General features: G+C 39.2%; 2 protein-coding genes across 4 annotated transcripts; both read left to right on the forward strand.

Moving 5' to 3' along the window:
• The first annotated feature begins 193 nt into the window (after nucleotides 1–193).
• mfsd10 (major facilitator superfamily domain containing 10) lies at nucleotides 194–6,639 on the forward strand. Of its 3 annotated transcripts, none has more exons than XM_071483648.1 (13): nucleotides 194–310; nucleotides 1,589–1,770; nucleotides 2,526–2,622; nucleotides 2,779–2,882; nucleotides 3,094–3,252; nucleotides 3,466–3,657; nucleotides 4,263–4,365; nucleotides 4,483–4,594; nucleotides 4,685–4,793; nucleotides 4,873–4,963; nucleotides 5,263–5,310; nucleotides 5,400–5,489; nucleotides 5,748–6,639. In XM_071483648.1, the coding sequence occupies exons 2-13, from the start codon at nucleotides 1,621–1,623 to the stop codon at nucleotides 5,849–5,851; spliced, it is 1,359 nt and encodes a 452-aa protein (XP_071339749.1). In that variant the 5' UTR covers nucleotides 194–310; nucleotides 1,589–1,620; the 3' UTR covers nucleotides 5,852–6,639. The 3 variants fall into 3 exon arrangements, with proteins under 3 accessions (XP_071339749.1, XP_071339747.1, XP_071339750.1); XM_071483646.1 differs by lacking the exon at nucleotides 194–310 and adding an exon at nucleotides 417–592 and having other exon boundaries at nucleotides 5,748–5,996; XM_071483649.1 differs by lacking the exon at nucleotides 194–310 and having other exon boundaries at nucleotides 1,611–1,770; nucleotides 2,811–2,882; nucleotides 5,748–5,996.
• Nucleotides 6,640–7,118: 479 nt separating this feature from the next.
• secisbp2 (SECIS binding protein 2) lies at nucleotides 7,119–15,261 on the forward strand. Its single transcript, XM_071483643.1, has 18 exons — nucleotides 7,119–7,287; nucleotides 8,428–8,543; nucleotides 8,678–8,807; nucleotides 8,897–8,972; nucleotides 9,072–9,286; nucleotides 9,408–9,492; nucleotides 9,587–9,678; nucleotides 10,095–10,241; nucleotides 10,391–10,480; nucleotides 10,585–10,686; nucleotides 10,776–10,908; nucleotides 11,109–11,275; nucleotides 11,380–11,509; nucleotides 11,632–11,806; nucleotides 11,950–12,170; nucleotides 12,485–12,639; nucleotides 12,785–12,980; nucleotides 13,178–15,261. Exons 1-18 carry the CDS (start codon nucleotides 7,279–7,281, stop codon nucleotides 13,303–13,305), a joined length of 2,367 nt encoding a protein of 788 aa, XP_071339744.1. The 5' UTR covers nucleotides 7,119–7,278; the 3' UTR covers nucleotides 13,306–15,261.
• The last annotated feature ends 184 nt before the right edge of the window (nucleotides 15,262–15,445 follow it).

Here is a 15,445-nt window from a genome sequence, read left to right on the forward strand (position 1 = left end):
AATTTTACATGAGCATACTGTTCTGTTATAGAGAGAAAGAGAGAGAGAGAGAAGCCAAAGACAGAACCGGGGACATAACTATAACAAGTCCTGAACGAGTCAAGAACTAGAAAATACGAGCTTACGGGAACCACCTGAAGGCAGCATTTTGGACTGTGCGCGTTGGTTACGACACTTCTTGTCATCATCTGTGTAAGAGGACACCGCTTCCTGGTGTGGACTAATAATCATGAGCTGATGAGAGAGAAGAGGCAGAGCTGCTCCAAGCCGTGTGATCCGTGGTTCGGGGTTACGAGTCTGCGGTAATAGTGTAAGTAAAACCGGCTTCAGTGTTTCTGATCGTTTGGTTAAAAAGGTCCGAAAAGAGGTGATGCTGATAGATATTGGCCAGTATCTCTGGATCTATATTGCACTCTGCGGAAGCAACCACTTGTAGGAGATGCGTGTAGGTGTGTGTGTATGTATATATATGTGTGTTTTGATGAAAGCAAGATACTTGAAGAACCTGACCCACTTACAAACTCTTTGCACGTCAGTGCGTTTACTGAGGACTTCATACAGGCTGGGTTAAAGTTTGGTCTGAGGATTTACAGTAAGTGTTTCCTCCTTCCTTGGGCAACACCTCTCATTCCTGATGACTTGCTGTAAGGAGATGTAGTAAATGCAAAGTGTGATTGATTAACTGCAACTTCAGTGAAATCCATTTATGTTTTTAAACATTTATTCGTTTACATATGTCATGTAGTGGATGCTTTAAACCAAGTACTTGCATAAGTAAAAGCAACAACACAAATATATAAAATGCTCTGTTACTTGTAAAAATCATGCATTCAAGATTTGACTTAAGTAAAAATGCAAAGGTATCCATAGCAAAATGTACTTAAAGTACTTGTAGCATTATGGTCGCCTTCAGAGTTTTTTCATATCATATATATCCTATTAATTATTTATTATGTATGCTACCTTATATACTGTCAGATACTTTATGTAAGTAAAAGTAAGTGATCTGAAAAGTAAGTGGTCAGATAAATGTAATGAAGTTAAAACTACAAAGTTGCCTTCTGCTACTGAAAGACTGTGATTAAGTCAAAGGACTTCAAATGTGTTCTTAAGTACTGTACTTGAGGATATGTAATTTCCACCACTGCCAATAACTTTCATATTTTGATAGCGGTGTAATGTATGTAAATTTCCCCAAGGACTGCACCTACATACAGTTCAAAAAACACAGAGGAAGAAGTTTTCTAATAATAAATGAATAATGGTTTTATATTTGCTTGGGCTAGAAATGAGCAGATCTCTCATGTAAATTTGAGGAAATGTAAAAATGTTGGTGTGCTTGTCCTAGAATTATTTCAAAATAACATATTTCTTTCCAGGAAACCTTCAAGGAAATCATAAGGAAATAGCACACCTGTAAAATGAAGCAGTTTGTTTTAATTGTGGTACTCCATCAAGGCGTTGCCTGTTCCTGTTCCTACAGATGAGAAGACGGGCTTGGTGGCACTGTAAATTGATTGTTACGCATTTATTTTCATGGCGGTGCTGCTCTTCTAATGTGTGCTGTATGTGTTTTACCTCTGAACAGGAACAGGAGAAACATCATATTCAGCTGGAGGAATGTCAGACGTAAACAAATCTGCAGAGGATGGCGGCTCGTTCTCAAAGGTCATCAACATTGTGTTTATCATCCTGCTGCTGGACCTGCTGGGATTCACACTGATTCTACCTCTACTGCCCTCTATTTTGGACCATTATGCACAAACAGGGGTTAGTTGTTGTTGTTGTTGTTGTTGTTGTTGTTGTTGTTTTTTAACAAAATTACTTATTCTGGCTGCTCTCTACTAAAACAGTATAATGACTTAAATGCACTTTTGAAATGAATGCACTTACTCATTGTTGTCAGAGCAGACATAATAATAACAAAACATTAAGAGACATAATATTTAGAGGACAAGGAGAAATTCCCAAGTTTTCACTGGTGTAATGTTTCGACCTGCAAGGTCAGGCAAACATCCATGTGAACCAAACTCAGGCTATATACACGCACATAGAACGACAGCTCCACCTCCTATTAGGAGATCCCGTGATGTATCATGATTTTGTCATGTGATCTACTGATTATAGATGGAGTGGTCAGTTTTTGTCTGTGTATATAGCCTGTCTTATAGCTTTGCAGATGGAAATGTCGCACCAATAAGGACACCTGTGTCCGGCTGGACGTGCACACAAATATGCACAAGTGGAAGTGGTGTTTGTAGTTACCACAACTGCAGTAAAAAAAAAAAAAAAGTGACTGTGAATAGGATTCACCGGACAGACAACGTGCAGAATGTGATGCCCCTTTAAACAAAGGGGGCTTTGTGCAAAGATTCTACCTCATAAAATCAAGACTGATTAGATTAGCAGCAATGGGCTGTGCTGGTGGGGGAGTATGCAGCTGACTCATGCTGAGTTGACCTCTTTCCTGGTGTTCATGTTGTCCCTGTGTGATGTTATATTTTTTGTCTTTTCCTGCCGGGTAGGATGTTGTATATCAGTCTCTGCAGAGTATCGTGGACTGGTTCAGGGAAGCTGTTGGGATTCCTATGGAAAAGAAATACAACAGTGTCCTGTTTGGAGGTACATGTTTGATTGATTTCACATTCTGTGCAGCTCATGTACAGCTCTGCTCTTCGCGACATTATGGTCAAGTAAAAATAGAATTATAATAATGCAAAAATGGGGTCCATTCCAGGTGTCTAGTTTAATTTGTGAGCTCCTGAATTCACCCCTCAGGTCTGATCGGGTCACTGTTTTCGCTGCTGCAGTTCCTGTCATCACCTGTAACTGGTGCTCTATCAGACCACTATGGCAGACGACCCCTGCTCATTCTCACCACAGTGAGTATAATGCCAAACTTATTGTCAATATATTGTATATGTGTATTACATAAGTCTTTATTGATTTAAAAAAAAATCAGTATTCATTTGCACTGGGAACCTTATAGAAAAGAGCAATAGAGTAATAATATCATTGCACAGATTGTGGAAGAAAAATGACATGCCATTAATGCTGATTCATTCGAGTCTAATTGGGTGCCTTGTGTTCCAGTTAGGGCTGATGTCCTCCTATGCGGTGTGGGCAGTTTCCCGGAGCTTCGGCATGTTCCTTTTGTTTCGGGTAATTGGGGGCATTTGTAAGGGCAACGTCAGCCTCTGCACTGCCATCGTAGCCGACCTGCCTTGCCCGAAAGTGCGAAATCGAGGAATGGTAGGCATAGACATTTGTGGCTGTTACAGAAAAAGTACTGTTAAAGCTGAAAATCATAAAACACCCTAGATGGAGTGGTATTTACTCACATCAATTATCAGGGCTCTGACCCTCACATTTGATGGTTGTGCATAATACTGCCGATCAGCCCGTTTATGCCCTTCTTATTGTCTTAAATGTGACCAAAACTAAGATGCATTTTATTGCGACCAGGCTATGATCGGCATCGCCTTCTCCATGGGCTTCACCGTCGGGCCTCTGATGGGGGCCTACTTTGCCGTCAGCTCCAGAACAACAGGAAATGTCTTCTACCAAACTCCAGCTCTGCTCGCCTTGGCCTTCAGTGTTGCTGATTTGATCTTTATTTGGCTCATGCTGCCTGAGACTCTCACGACAGACGTCAAGGTTAGCTGTGGAGAAATCCACACTGCGCGTTGACAAACCCTAACCCTAACCCCGATTTAACATATGATACAAAGAACATGGCACTTTTAAACTCTATGAGCTAATAACAATGCCACCGGTGTAAACTGTCTTGCTCTGACCTGCAGGCTTAGGAATGAGCTGGCTAGAATAGTTGGCAATGCCACCAAAATGTCTGGGAAGCCCCAGAGAAAGGGCAGCATCCTGACAGGCAGTTCTCATGCTTTATTTTCTCAGTTTGAGACTCCGAACAGCTCCGGAAGCCATCATGAGGTTCCTTTGGCTCCCAAAAGTATTTTTTTAAAAGTCTGTTATTGAAAGTGCAATCAGAATTTTAAACTCGAAAAACTGGGCCGGAACTCTTGCTTCATAGTGTGAAATGTTGTTTTGATATTTTTATGCTTTGTTTGAGGTATTTCTTCTGTAATTCTTACATGCGTATTCCAGAGTCAGTGGTGTTTTGTTGCTACTTTTTTGCCATATGCCACCTGTTCTTGTGCAGCTTTTAGTTTTTGGTAAGCCTCTGTTGAACAATAAAAGGTTCTATTATGGTCTGTTGTATTTTAATTTTTCCTGTTTCATCCTAGGCTTCGTCTTCAGGGTTCGGGGACTCCAGAGACCTCCTGAACCCGTTGTCTTTGTTCTATTTTTCAGCTGTTACCAGAACCAAAGATCCACCTTCAGATAAAAGTGAGTACTCCTCCACACTGGATTCTTGTGTGAGGCAGATATTAGCACCCATTTGACCCATTTATGAAGTGTGAATGAACTCTGGCATGCTGACAAAGGGCGGGGATGTCTTTACAGAAATGCGGAAACTTCAAGTGTTGGGCCTGGTTTATTTCTGCTACCTTTTCCTGTTCTCTGGTCTGGAGTTCACACTGAGCTTTCTGACTCACCAGCGCTTCCAGTTCACAAGGTACAAACTCAAAGATAAAGCTTTGTACTCCATCAGTTGCAGTGAATGCACCTGATGGAGTACAGCGACCTTGCATTGTTCTCTCAACAGTATGCAGCAGGGGAAGATGTTCTTCTTCATCGGTGTCATCATGGCGTTGATCCAGGGGGGATACGCTCGTAGAATCAAACCTGGGCACCATATCAAGGCTGTTCGTTTGGTAGGAGTCTGTTTACTTATCAAAAACTGCACTGCAGCACAAAAGTCTTCTCTACTGAATTTTATTTCTTGTTTTTTAGGCAATCATGACATTAATCCCAGCATTTATTCTCATTGGGTTATCTTGGAATATAACGATGCTGTACATTGGCTTGGCATTATACTCCTTTGGTGAGTGTTGAGACACATTAAACCCCTGTAAATGTGATCTGGATATTTAACATCAACAGTAGAAACAGTATCTTAGAGTCTAAGAAACTTTCTACAAAACTTTTTTTTAACGAGGGGATGAATAAGAGCTGATGCTTATATGTCAGAGTAAAGCTAAATAATAAATGGTTAAACTACAGAGTGCATTTGCTGCAAATGTTACTTTTTAATCAGAATGAAATGTTTTTAAACAATCAAAATATATATGTTTACAGTTTATCCCAATATCACAAATTTGCTTTTCTTTTCTTTTGTCACAGCGGCTGCAATAGTAGTTCCATGCTTATCAACGCTTGTTTCTGACCACGGTGAGCCTCCTATTATTTCTCATTCAGTTAAACTCACAAGCCATTTTGATTATAATATGAACCTGCACACCATTGCTGATTATCTGCAGGGTCGGCCAGTCAGAAAGGCACAGTGATGGGGATCCTGCGTAGTTTGGGCGCCTTAGCCAGAGCACTGGGACCAGTTGTATCATCTTCCGGTGAGGAAACTTTCCCAATATGACAGAAAACACTCACAATGACCAATCTGGCTTTGTAGATTTGTTTGTAAGAGGTGTTCCTTTATCCTCTTCTTGTGAAATCAGATGCTTAAATATATAATTCATCTCTCTATCTTGCAGCAAATTCTATCACATTTAGGTCATTAACTTTTTGTTAACAGCATAATTTAAATAGTTTGCTATATCTTTGAATTTATTTGCAGTGTGCTTGTTTTAACTGTTGTGTTTGCCTCACAGTTTACTGGATCGCTGGAGCACAGACCTGTTTTCTCATCACATCAGCTTCTTTCATTATACCCCTCACCCTCTTGAGCACAGCCAGGAGGCTAAAAGAGGAATGAGCGGTGCAAACTCTTGAACAGACTTTAAAAGGACTGATTGCAAAGACTTTCAGATATTTAGCTGCATAAGTGAATGTTATGGTGTTTGCATCTGCTGGGAAAGCAAGCACTGAGTTATTACATGCAATAATCATGAGGAGATGTACAGTATATTTTCTGTGCTGCTGGCCAAGGAACACAACATGAAACAAAATAATGCAAGAAGATGGTGTTTATGCCAAAACCAAAGGGGGATTGATGCGAGGGAAGTCACTGTATAAGTGTGTATAAGTGTGAAATAAATGACATAATGCCTTTTATGTGCACATTTAAACCTGTGCATATTATGGACAGCGTGGGTTAGGGTGGGTAACAAGTTACATTTACACATGTGGAACATGTGTATCCTTTTATATTTTATATACCAAAATGTTGTCAGCCATGCAACTTAATAGACATGGTGGAAAGTATTTAAGTACATTTACTCAAGTACAACTTTGAGGTACTTGTACTTTACTTTAGTAATTCCATTTTATGCTACTTAATGTGTTTACTCCATACATGCTACTCTACAATTTGTTTTGCAGAAGACTTTACAAACAAAATATCATGCAGCTGTAGAATAAGGAGCATTTGTACAGGTTAAACAACCCAGCAATATACAGACAAGAAAAACCTAGCTCCACCTCATAAACACTGAAATAAAGTTTCATCCGAATGAAAGGGCATAAAGGGCATAAATGATGTTTATTCTTTTGATACTTTGAATGGATCTTTTTTTAACTTTTAATAAAAAATTTAATACAGGATTTTAACTTGTAATCTAATTTTATTTAAATGTGTGACTTTATTGTTTGGAAATATCCAAGAAGGATTCTCAAAATAAAACTAAATATAGGAGTTAATTATAACTATATATATATATATGATAATAAGTGATAATGTTGTTGACTTACATTTTATCTTATTACCAAAAGCCAATGGACAGCTGTGGGACCCAAGGCAGTTCTTATTTAGTCCACCCTTGTTTAAACCATGCTATTCCTTCTTTTCTTTAAATAAACCTTATGTCATCACTGTTTGTTGATGTGACTCAGTGTTATTTGAGCTTTCCTTTTTTTTTTTTTTTCAAGCTGGATAACATGGGGACGTGTTGGCAGAGCATCATTGAAAAGTAAAAGCGTTTACACGTCGTTTGTGAAGTTGATTTGTGACGCTGTGGAGGCGGAAGATGGCGCTGTAAGCTCCACTGGCTACACACCGAGTAAACATCAGCTGTTTCCATCGGACTCATGTAGCTGCCATGCTATCAAACAGGTTGCTTAGCCTGGTTAGCCGACACACTGTAGGAGCGGATAAATGCGGCGTCGTTGCAACTGGGGGTTTGACAACACATGAAAAGTCGTGTGAACATGCGGATATGTGACTGCGTCTGAAAAAAGCCGACGATGGATAAGGTAGTTAAAGAAAAATTACGCAACGTTTGGGTTTTATTTTTTTGCTAGCTAGCATTGCTAGTCTGTAACGCTAACGTACGCTAATGCATGTAGTTGACCATAAGCTAACTTTCTGCAAAGTTCACCCGTTGCAAACACGAGTAGAGCTTATTTATAAGTCAATAGCTACATCAACCACACAGTTGAAATGTTTGTTGAGACAATTTTACACTTACTTTGACAGGTTACCCAAAACTGCAAATGTATAACATTAGCTGGATGTTAATTTGAGCTAAATAAATGAGCTAATGGTTAGCTAACTGTGCTCCGATCAGAAGTTCAGCGTAGCACATTTCATTGAATGGAAAATGAATCCAAAACATTGATAAAGTGATTAGATAATGTGACATAACTTTGACTGTGGCAATACACGGTTTTACTTAAATTGGAGCCAACGTGATTGTCAAAGGTCGCATTCAAGCAGACTCTTGAACAAACTAATCTGCTGTCCAGTGCTTTCCCCCCTTTTCTCTCTTCTAATCATGTGACAAACATTTATAACATGATTAAAAAGAAACAACAACAAAATCAGGCATAGTATGTATAAACTTCGATGTGAGAAAAACAGAGCCAACAAAATATATTCCGTGATTAATTAGGTGAATATACAAAGGATAAAATAAAAGTAAACTACTGAAGGATATAATAAAAGAAAACTATTGATGGAGTACAATTTGCCAAAGCCTACTTAATACTTAAATAAACAACGACAATAATAACAAAATAAAAATAGTAGTAAACATGATTTTTGTAGTGAAACGTTTTTAACAGCACTCTTTTTTTCAGTAAGTCCAGTAATTCCCCCACCACCCACATGTGCAGATAACAATGTACTTGTATCTTTTTCTTACATACCACAGGAAACACACTAAAACAACATAGCTGAGTGCTCAAAGGAAGATCATAATATGAGATATGAGAAGCATAATGTACCACTTTCTATTATAAATCTTTCATAACAGGAAATTCCCATGATTAATGATATATTGTCAGTTACATTTAACGCACTGGTCTGGGATGTCTAAACTGAACTTGCTTAGCTTATCTGGAGTGAAAAACTTTGAACCTGGTGTTGTTTTTTTTTTCTTTTTGGCTGTCCAGCCTTTTGACTCTAAACACCAGAGGAGACAGAGAAAGGAGCCTGCTGAGCCACACACAACCTCATCACCAACTCTGACGTTACCAAACCCTTATGTTTCCAACCAAATTTCACGAGGGTAGGAAGATATTGACATGCATAATTTTTCTGTCCTGGTCAAAGTAGTCAATAATTTGGCCAACCTAATGACCTGGAGCACATGTGTAAATCATTCAACTACTTAACTGTGTAAGTTTTGGATCTTTTGTTAAGGAACCGGTCAGGTCTGAGCCCAAAGCAAGCTAAAAAAGGGGGAGATGTTCCAAGGAGTTACGGCTACAGCAACAGTCATCGTGATGATTTCCCACAGAGAGACAGGTCTGCACGGGATCCACAAGCAAAGGTTGATTTTATTTTAAGTACCTTAAAATTTAATTTAAAAAAAACTTTATTCATTAAATTAATTTCTGTGATTTTCATCCATCTCCACAGGCATCAAAAAGCAACAATGACTCTCCGGCTCAAGGTGAAAACACGGGCAAAATCACAATGGCTCCACAGAGAAGAGGTAGTTTTCACACATCAGCTAAATGGAGAAATAGATTTTTTTTTGTTGTTGTTTAGTTTTTTCCTAAAAATATCCTCCTTTCTAAAAATTGATCCTCAGGTTTTAGAGGTGTCAGATCTGCCCCAAACTCTGCAGGGAGGTCAAAACCAGCACAAACTGACTTGGCCCCATTTGAAGTGAAGATGGCTGACTTCCCAGAGTTGGCTGGTGTTTCACTGGGCAAAGCACGCCCTCCTCTTGTTCAGAAAGAGTGTTGGAGTCGACCTCCTCCATCCACGAGCCCTCAAACGCAAACATCGGCATCTTCCTGGAAGGTGAGCTCACTGAAATATCAGATTTGATATTGTGGAAGAGTTGGAGGTGAAGGCTTCACTTCCACAGAGTTATACTCACGAATTTGGTGCTTCACTGCTACTGTAATTTTCTGCTGAATAGGTTGGCAGGAGAGGATCACCAGCACAGCCTGATCCCCAACCAGACGCCACTCACGCTAAGCCAGACTCCCCTGCCAACCCACCAGGTAGGATGAAACTTTGTGTCATCAGTCTTCCAGTTGCTTTAAGGCAAAGGCAGTAATATTTCAGATATTGTTTATTCCTTTTTTTTGTGAATAGGTCAGGTGGTGGTGACATCCTGGGCTAATGTGGCCTCTCAGCCTCCAAAGAAACTCATCCCTAAAGAGAATACAATCGGCAACCCAATGCAGGTTAGATGATTATCGTGATTTAAAATCTCAAGATAAACGGTAAATTAATGGCTAAATCAAAAACAAAAACTGATAAGACACAACACATATTTTACGACTGACCTCTGCATATTTCAGTCATAGATACACTGTTCAGATTTCCATCATTAATCTTTTTTAAAGTTGAAATCTGTACCAGCAAGTTGGGAGAGTTTCTGTGAGGAGTTGTGCTTTTCTTTTGTGAAAGTCTTATTTATTTGAATCGATCATTGCAAAACTTACACTCTTGTAATTTGGGTAAGAGATTTCAATCCTGAATCCCAATGAGGCTTTAAATCATGTTGTGTGTCCCTGTCTTTATTCATTACATATTTTTAACCATGAAACATTACCATCAAATGCTGATGACCCCCCCCCCGGATTTTGCATCCTATCAGATGGAGGAAAAGGCTGCACAGCAGGAAGAGGGAGCCCCAGGGAAGAAAAAACGGAAGAAAAAGAAGAAAAAAGCTAAAGATGCTGGTGAAGATGTAGAAGCTGAGTCAGAAGAGCCTTCAATTTATCAGGAGCCTCCAAGATTTGAGGTAAAATCAAAATTGTTTCTGTATTTGCATTCAATTAAAAAAACAAAACCCATTTATAAGCATTTTTTTAAATTTTGAAAATAAGCGCAGGATTCTTATTGATGGGTGATTGATGGAAGATAATTGTTGTTGTCTTTTTGTTTTGCCAGGATGAAGAGGAGTTCCCAGGCTTGACTCCTGCTTTGACTGCGACTGATAGATTGATAAGCAGCAGCTATGCAGCAAAGCTATGCAGCAAGGTATATTTATCCTTTGAGATTTTTTCACAGGGATGATTATAGGTCTATAGATTGCCACTAAAATAAATGAGATAATATTGAAAAGCTATATTGTATTTTTTAAGGAAAACCAAAGAGAAGGAGGTCAGCATCAGTCTGTTGACCAGATCAAGGAAAAATCCTCTGCAGCAAAAGCTCCGGCCACAGAGACAGCTAAAAAAGGACAGGTTTGTATTTGTCCCAACAACATTGTCCTTTAATATCACCCAGGAGACAGCCTGGTTTCTACTCCTGTTCTTATTCTCTTGATTTCTAGAAAGCTGAAAAGGTGTCTGGGAAGAAGAGCAAAGTTCCTGTTCAGCTGGATATCGGAAACATGTTAGCCAGCCTGGAAAAGAAGCAACAATCTCAAAAAGCCAAGCAGGACACAAAACCAGTTATTCTCTCAGGTTGGTCATAGTCACCCTCTCTGTTACACTGGGTTCCTCAATTCTCTCTTTCTTTGATAAGAATGATTTTAAAAGTGTATTTTAGCTGATTACATCATTTAAAAAGACAAGAAATATGCTTACTCATCCAGGTCTGTTGCTGTAAGGAATTAACACATAGCCCAGAATAATTATTGTTATTAAAAACAATTTCTTTAAAGTTGGTGGAGGACTTCCTGTTGTCCAGAAGCAGCCATCAGTGCAGAAGAAGCTGCCCTGGCAGCAGGATAAAATTGCACACAATCCCTTGGACTCCACCAGCCCTTTGGTGAAGAAAGGAAAGCAGAGAGAGGTGCCCAAAGCTAAGAAACCCACTCCTCTCAAGAAGGTAAGTCCAGTCACTTTCTCTGGAACAAATGCAGATGTTCTACATTTTCTATGAATGTTTTTCAGCAGTACAACCTCGTTAGTTTGTTTCTGTCTGATCCTCAGGTCATATTGAAAGAAAGGGAGGAGAGAAAACAGAAACGCTTGCTGGAGGAGAGAGGTCTGCTGCCTGAAGATGAGTTCAAACCTGCTAATAATCCTGCAGAAGAAGAGCAGTGTGACACAAACGCCACAGGTCAGAGCGAGAAATAGATTATATATGAGTCCTGTGTTAAGTAATCACAACTGTAAGTAGATGAAGGAAATCTTTGATTCTAGCTGATCTTTGATCTGTATTTTGTGCTTCTCAAACCTCAGATGAGGTTGGGAGTCCTACAGAGGAACTTGATGATCAGTCTGAGTGTGATGGCACAAGTCAGACAGTGAAAGAGGGTGATGAGGAGACCACCAACGAGACTGTAGAGCAACAAACCACCTCACCTTTGCCCTGCTCAGGCAGTCGACCCAAAATCCACAGCAGAAAGTTCCGAGAGTAAGGCTGTAAAAGCTGTTTCACTGTATCCTCAGGCACAAGTTATAATCCATGTTGGTTGTTTTAAAAAAAAAACAAAAAACTATTCCTACAGAAATAAAGAACTGGTTTTCTCACATTTTTTTATATCGTTGTACATTCAGCTACTGCAGCCAGATGCTGAGCAAGGACGTGGATGAGTGTGTGACGTCTCTGCTAAAGGAGCTGGTTCGTTTCCAGGACCGCCTGTACCAGAAGGACCCCATGAAGGCCCGCATGAAGAGACGGATTGTGATGGGGCTCAGAGAGGTCCTGAAGCACCTCAAACTCAGGAAAGTCAAGTGTGTCATCATCTCACCCAACTGTGAGCGAATCCAATCTAAAGGTACTTTGTCCTTGTAGAGCTTGACAGTGTATGGCATTAGGACGTCTTCAGGAGCTTATTCTATATAGTGTTAGAATTTTCTCTTAATTTCTGTCAATCTGTGCTTTAAAAGGGAAATTCATATCTCAGTAACAGTCTGGTTCTTATTTGGGCAAATTAGTTTTTAGTGTTTTTTTAATTTTTTTTATTCCCCTTCCATCCATCCGTACAAATTTCAACCTGGGAGCAGCTAGGTACAGACATGTACCAGCTAAAAACACAGAATGTTTGAAATTGTTACACAGACATTTATAGAAAAATGTCACCTTTCACAGGTGGCCTGGACGAGGCTCTCCACACCATCATCGACACGTGTCGTGAACAGGGGGTGCCTTTCGTGTTTGCACTCTCCAGGAAAGCTTTGGGTCGCTGCGTCAACAAGGCAGTGCCTGTCAGCCTTGTGGGCATCTTCAACTACGATGGTGCACAGGTCAGGTTTAGTACTAACTAAACACTAACAAGACAGATGTCCTGGAAATTAGCTTTAATGTTATTACAGTGGAATAACAGAATATCATAGGATTTTTGACCAAGTGTTTTAAAAAATCTAAAAACGTTATCTTTCGTACCCACAGGACTACTACCATAAGATGATTGAGTTGTCATCTGAGGCCAGGAGAGCCTATGAGGTGATGGTGTCGAGCCTGGAGCAGACAGGCCAGGCAGAGGCAGAGCAGGGAGGGAACACTGAGGACGAAGTGCAGATCAGCAGCCTGGGAGAGGAGGCTGTGCCCAGTCCAGACACCACAGAGCCAGAGGAACCAGAGTACAGTAAGTGACTGTCCCAGGTTAATATTGATGACACCTGGCTCTTATTAAATGAACGCTGTAACTTTGTGATGTGACCAGTTAAAAACACGTTTGACGAAATGTAGTTGAATAAGAGAAAGGTTAGTGGATACAACAGATTATACTATTGTAAGTCAAATACAAATCAAATAACTGTCTTGTTGCGTTTCTTCTTCCAGTAAAAATTTGGAAGAAAATGTTGGAGAAGGAGTACAACCATGAATTTTTGAACTTTGAGGACCAGCTGAGTTCCATGCACTTGGACAGTGAATGTACTGATAACACTGATGAAGATATGAAGAGTTGACAGTCTTAAAATGCTCCCGTGCCTAAAATATGGACCCACTCGTGCTCATCACCAGCATAGAAGAAACTAGGATGGACTTAATTCCACATGCAGACAAGGAGCAGCACAGTGTTCTGTTGCAGTGGTTCTGACCTGGGGATTTTGTCAGGAAAGTAGTCATGTTGTCAATATTTGCAACGAATCCTTTCTTTAAACTAAAGTAATATTTTTGTGTTTGAGCTCAAGATAAATGGGCAAAGCTGTGTATATTAAGAGTGTGAGTGTGTGTGCATGCTGCTTGTGATGGGGGGGTCATAAACTGGAAAGGTTAACCACTGACTTAATAGGACCAAAGTTGTCACTTGAAGAGATCCCACAATATGAATCTCCAACTATGTTGTCTGTGAACATACCTAGAGTATGTATATGAGTTTATGTACTGAATGTGTGTAAAATATCAACCAGTTGTTAAGGATTAAGAAAAGATCAAAGATAATTTAGTTTTAGACTTAAACCCCTAAAGCTGCTGTGTTGCATCTTTTTGTTTCTCTTATTAATTAACTTCACTTTGACAGGAACAGTAATAGAAATGGAAATAACAGGAATTTAGGTAATAGAGGAGGGATGACATGCAGCAAAGGTCTGCAGCCAGGCTCAGGTCAGCGTCTTATACGGGCTGAAATAAAGGTCAGTAAGATTATAAGCTTGTTAAATGATGGTCATGTATCACCCTTTGTAAAACCGTATGAAAAATACACTCGACCTGAGAAATTTATGTTTGTGAATGTAGAAAAGATTTGTGATTGTCGATAAAAACACTGTGCTCAAATTTCCCACATTGTGCATGACCATTAAGTTACATATGGACACAAGAAATTATACAATACTTAGCTGTTAGAAAACAGTCAAACTGTGACATGCTGCTATTTTAGTTTTTGGGACACAGCTTGTGCTCTTGTGTACTTTCACTGTTTGACAGTGTGGGAATCTGTTGACCCTTATTTGAGACCACAGTCTGAAACCCCCGGGCTACAATGACACACCTAGGTCCAGTTTAATGCTAGAGATTTAGCTATGTTCTTATTTCACATTAGAAATGATTATTTTCTATCAATTTTAAAAAAAAATCCCGATTGCACTACATAGCAGAGCTTCTGTTTTCGATAACAGATACTATGCACTATATGTGGTTACTACCTGTGATTAGGTTCTTTTAACAGGAAAAACAGCAAAAATAATGAGCATTGCCTGCTGTTAATCTGACTCAGTTTAAATCTTCTTTAGTGAGTTTACTGTTGATCCACATAGTGAGGAAAAAGAAAAAAAATTGAAAAATTATTTTAAAAAGGACAAATAACAGTGCTCTAAAGTGCTAAGTGACAATCACGTTAAAAAGCAATAAATGACCAAATTTGAAAGAGGCAAAATTATTTAAGTCAGAATTCAGACATATCAGAAGGACTGAGATGAAGATTTTAAGTTGGAGAAAACTTTTGTAAATGATAATATGATGATGACCCATGAAGACTTGAAAAACTGCAGTTATCATTTTGAAGTTGAAATTGATGATATAAACATTTCAGTTGTGGACAGGTGGTGCAGTGTCTGATGTGGTAGAAGAATGTTGTAGGAAACAGGACCTCAGTGAATTAGGTTATTGGGCGTTAGTATGTTTGCTTAGGATTGGGTTCATGCAAAGTGGAGATGGCACGCCAACTTCTAGCCAAAGTCTTGGCACAGTTCTGTCAAGTACAACTAAGTAGTTCTATACCAATATGATGTTGTAGCAAAAGATATATTTTCAGATTCAGTGCTTTTATAGGTCTTTGAATATAAACTCAGTTTGTAAGATGAAGCATAGACAAATTTCCAAGGAGAATGGAGAATTAAAGATATAATTTTTATGTTAATAGTCCCATGTTTTTTTTTTGTTTTTTTTTTAAAGCATTAAATAGCAAATAAAATTTGAGGAGAGTTTGGGGTTGATTCATTTTTTTCTCCACAGTAAATGTTAATATAAAGTGTGATTTGTATAAAGAAGACAAATGCAGTATTTACTTTGAGTGAGTGGGTAATAAATATAAGAGATGGATAGTAGTGGACCACATAAGCTTCCCTGAGGAAGCCTCATGTAACAGACAGAGGCCACATAACTAAATCT

This window comes from Trachinotus anak, unplaced genomic scaffold (genome assembly GCF_046630095.1).
Source record: "Trachinotus anak isolate AG129_WGS33_773 ecotype Australia unplaced genomic scaffold, CSIRO_AGI_Tana_v1 ptg000008l, whole genome shotgun sequence".
NCBI lineage: Eukaryota > Metazoa > Chordata > Actinopteri > Carangiformes > Carangidae > Trachinotus > Trachinotus anak.

What these genes read in the sequence shown, in the direction of transcription:
- mfsd10 (XM_071483646.1), top strand. Translation starts at nt 460, where the DNA reads ATGTATATATATGTGTGTTTTGATGAAAGCAAGATACTTGAAGAACCT. An exon ending in AAGTGCGAAATCGAGGAATG is followed by an intron (nt 3,253 to 3,465) that starts GTAGGCATAGAC and finishes TATTGCGACCAG; the next exon opens with GCTATGATCGGCATCGCCTT. An exon ending in CTCTCACGACAGACGTCAAG is followed by an intron (nt 3,658 to 4,262) that starts GTTAGCTGTGGA and finishes GTTTCATCCTAG; the next exon opens with GCTTCGTCTTCAGGGTTCGG.
- secisbp2 (XM_071483643.1), top strand. An exon ending in CACGGGATCCACAAGCAAAG is followed by an intron (nt 8,808 to 8,896) that starts GTTGATTTTATT and finishes CCATCTCCACAG; the next exon opens with GCATCAAAAAGCAACAATGA. An exon ending in AAAACCAGTTATTCTCTCAG is followed by an intron (nt 10,909 to 11,108) that starts GTTGGTCATAGT and finishes ATTTCTTTAAAG; the next exon opens with TTGGTGGAGGACTTCCTGTT.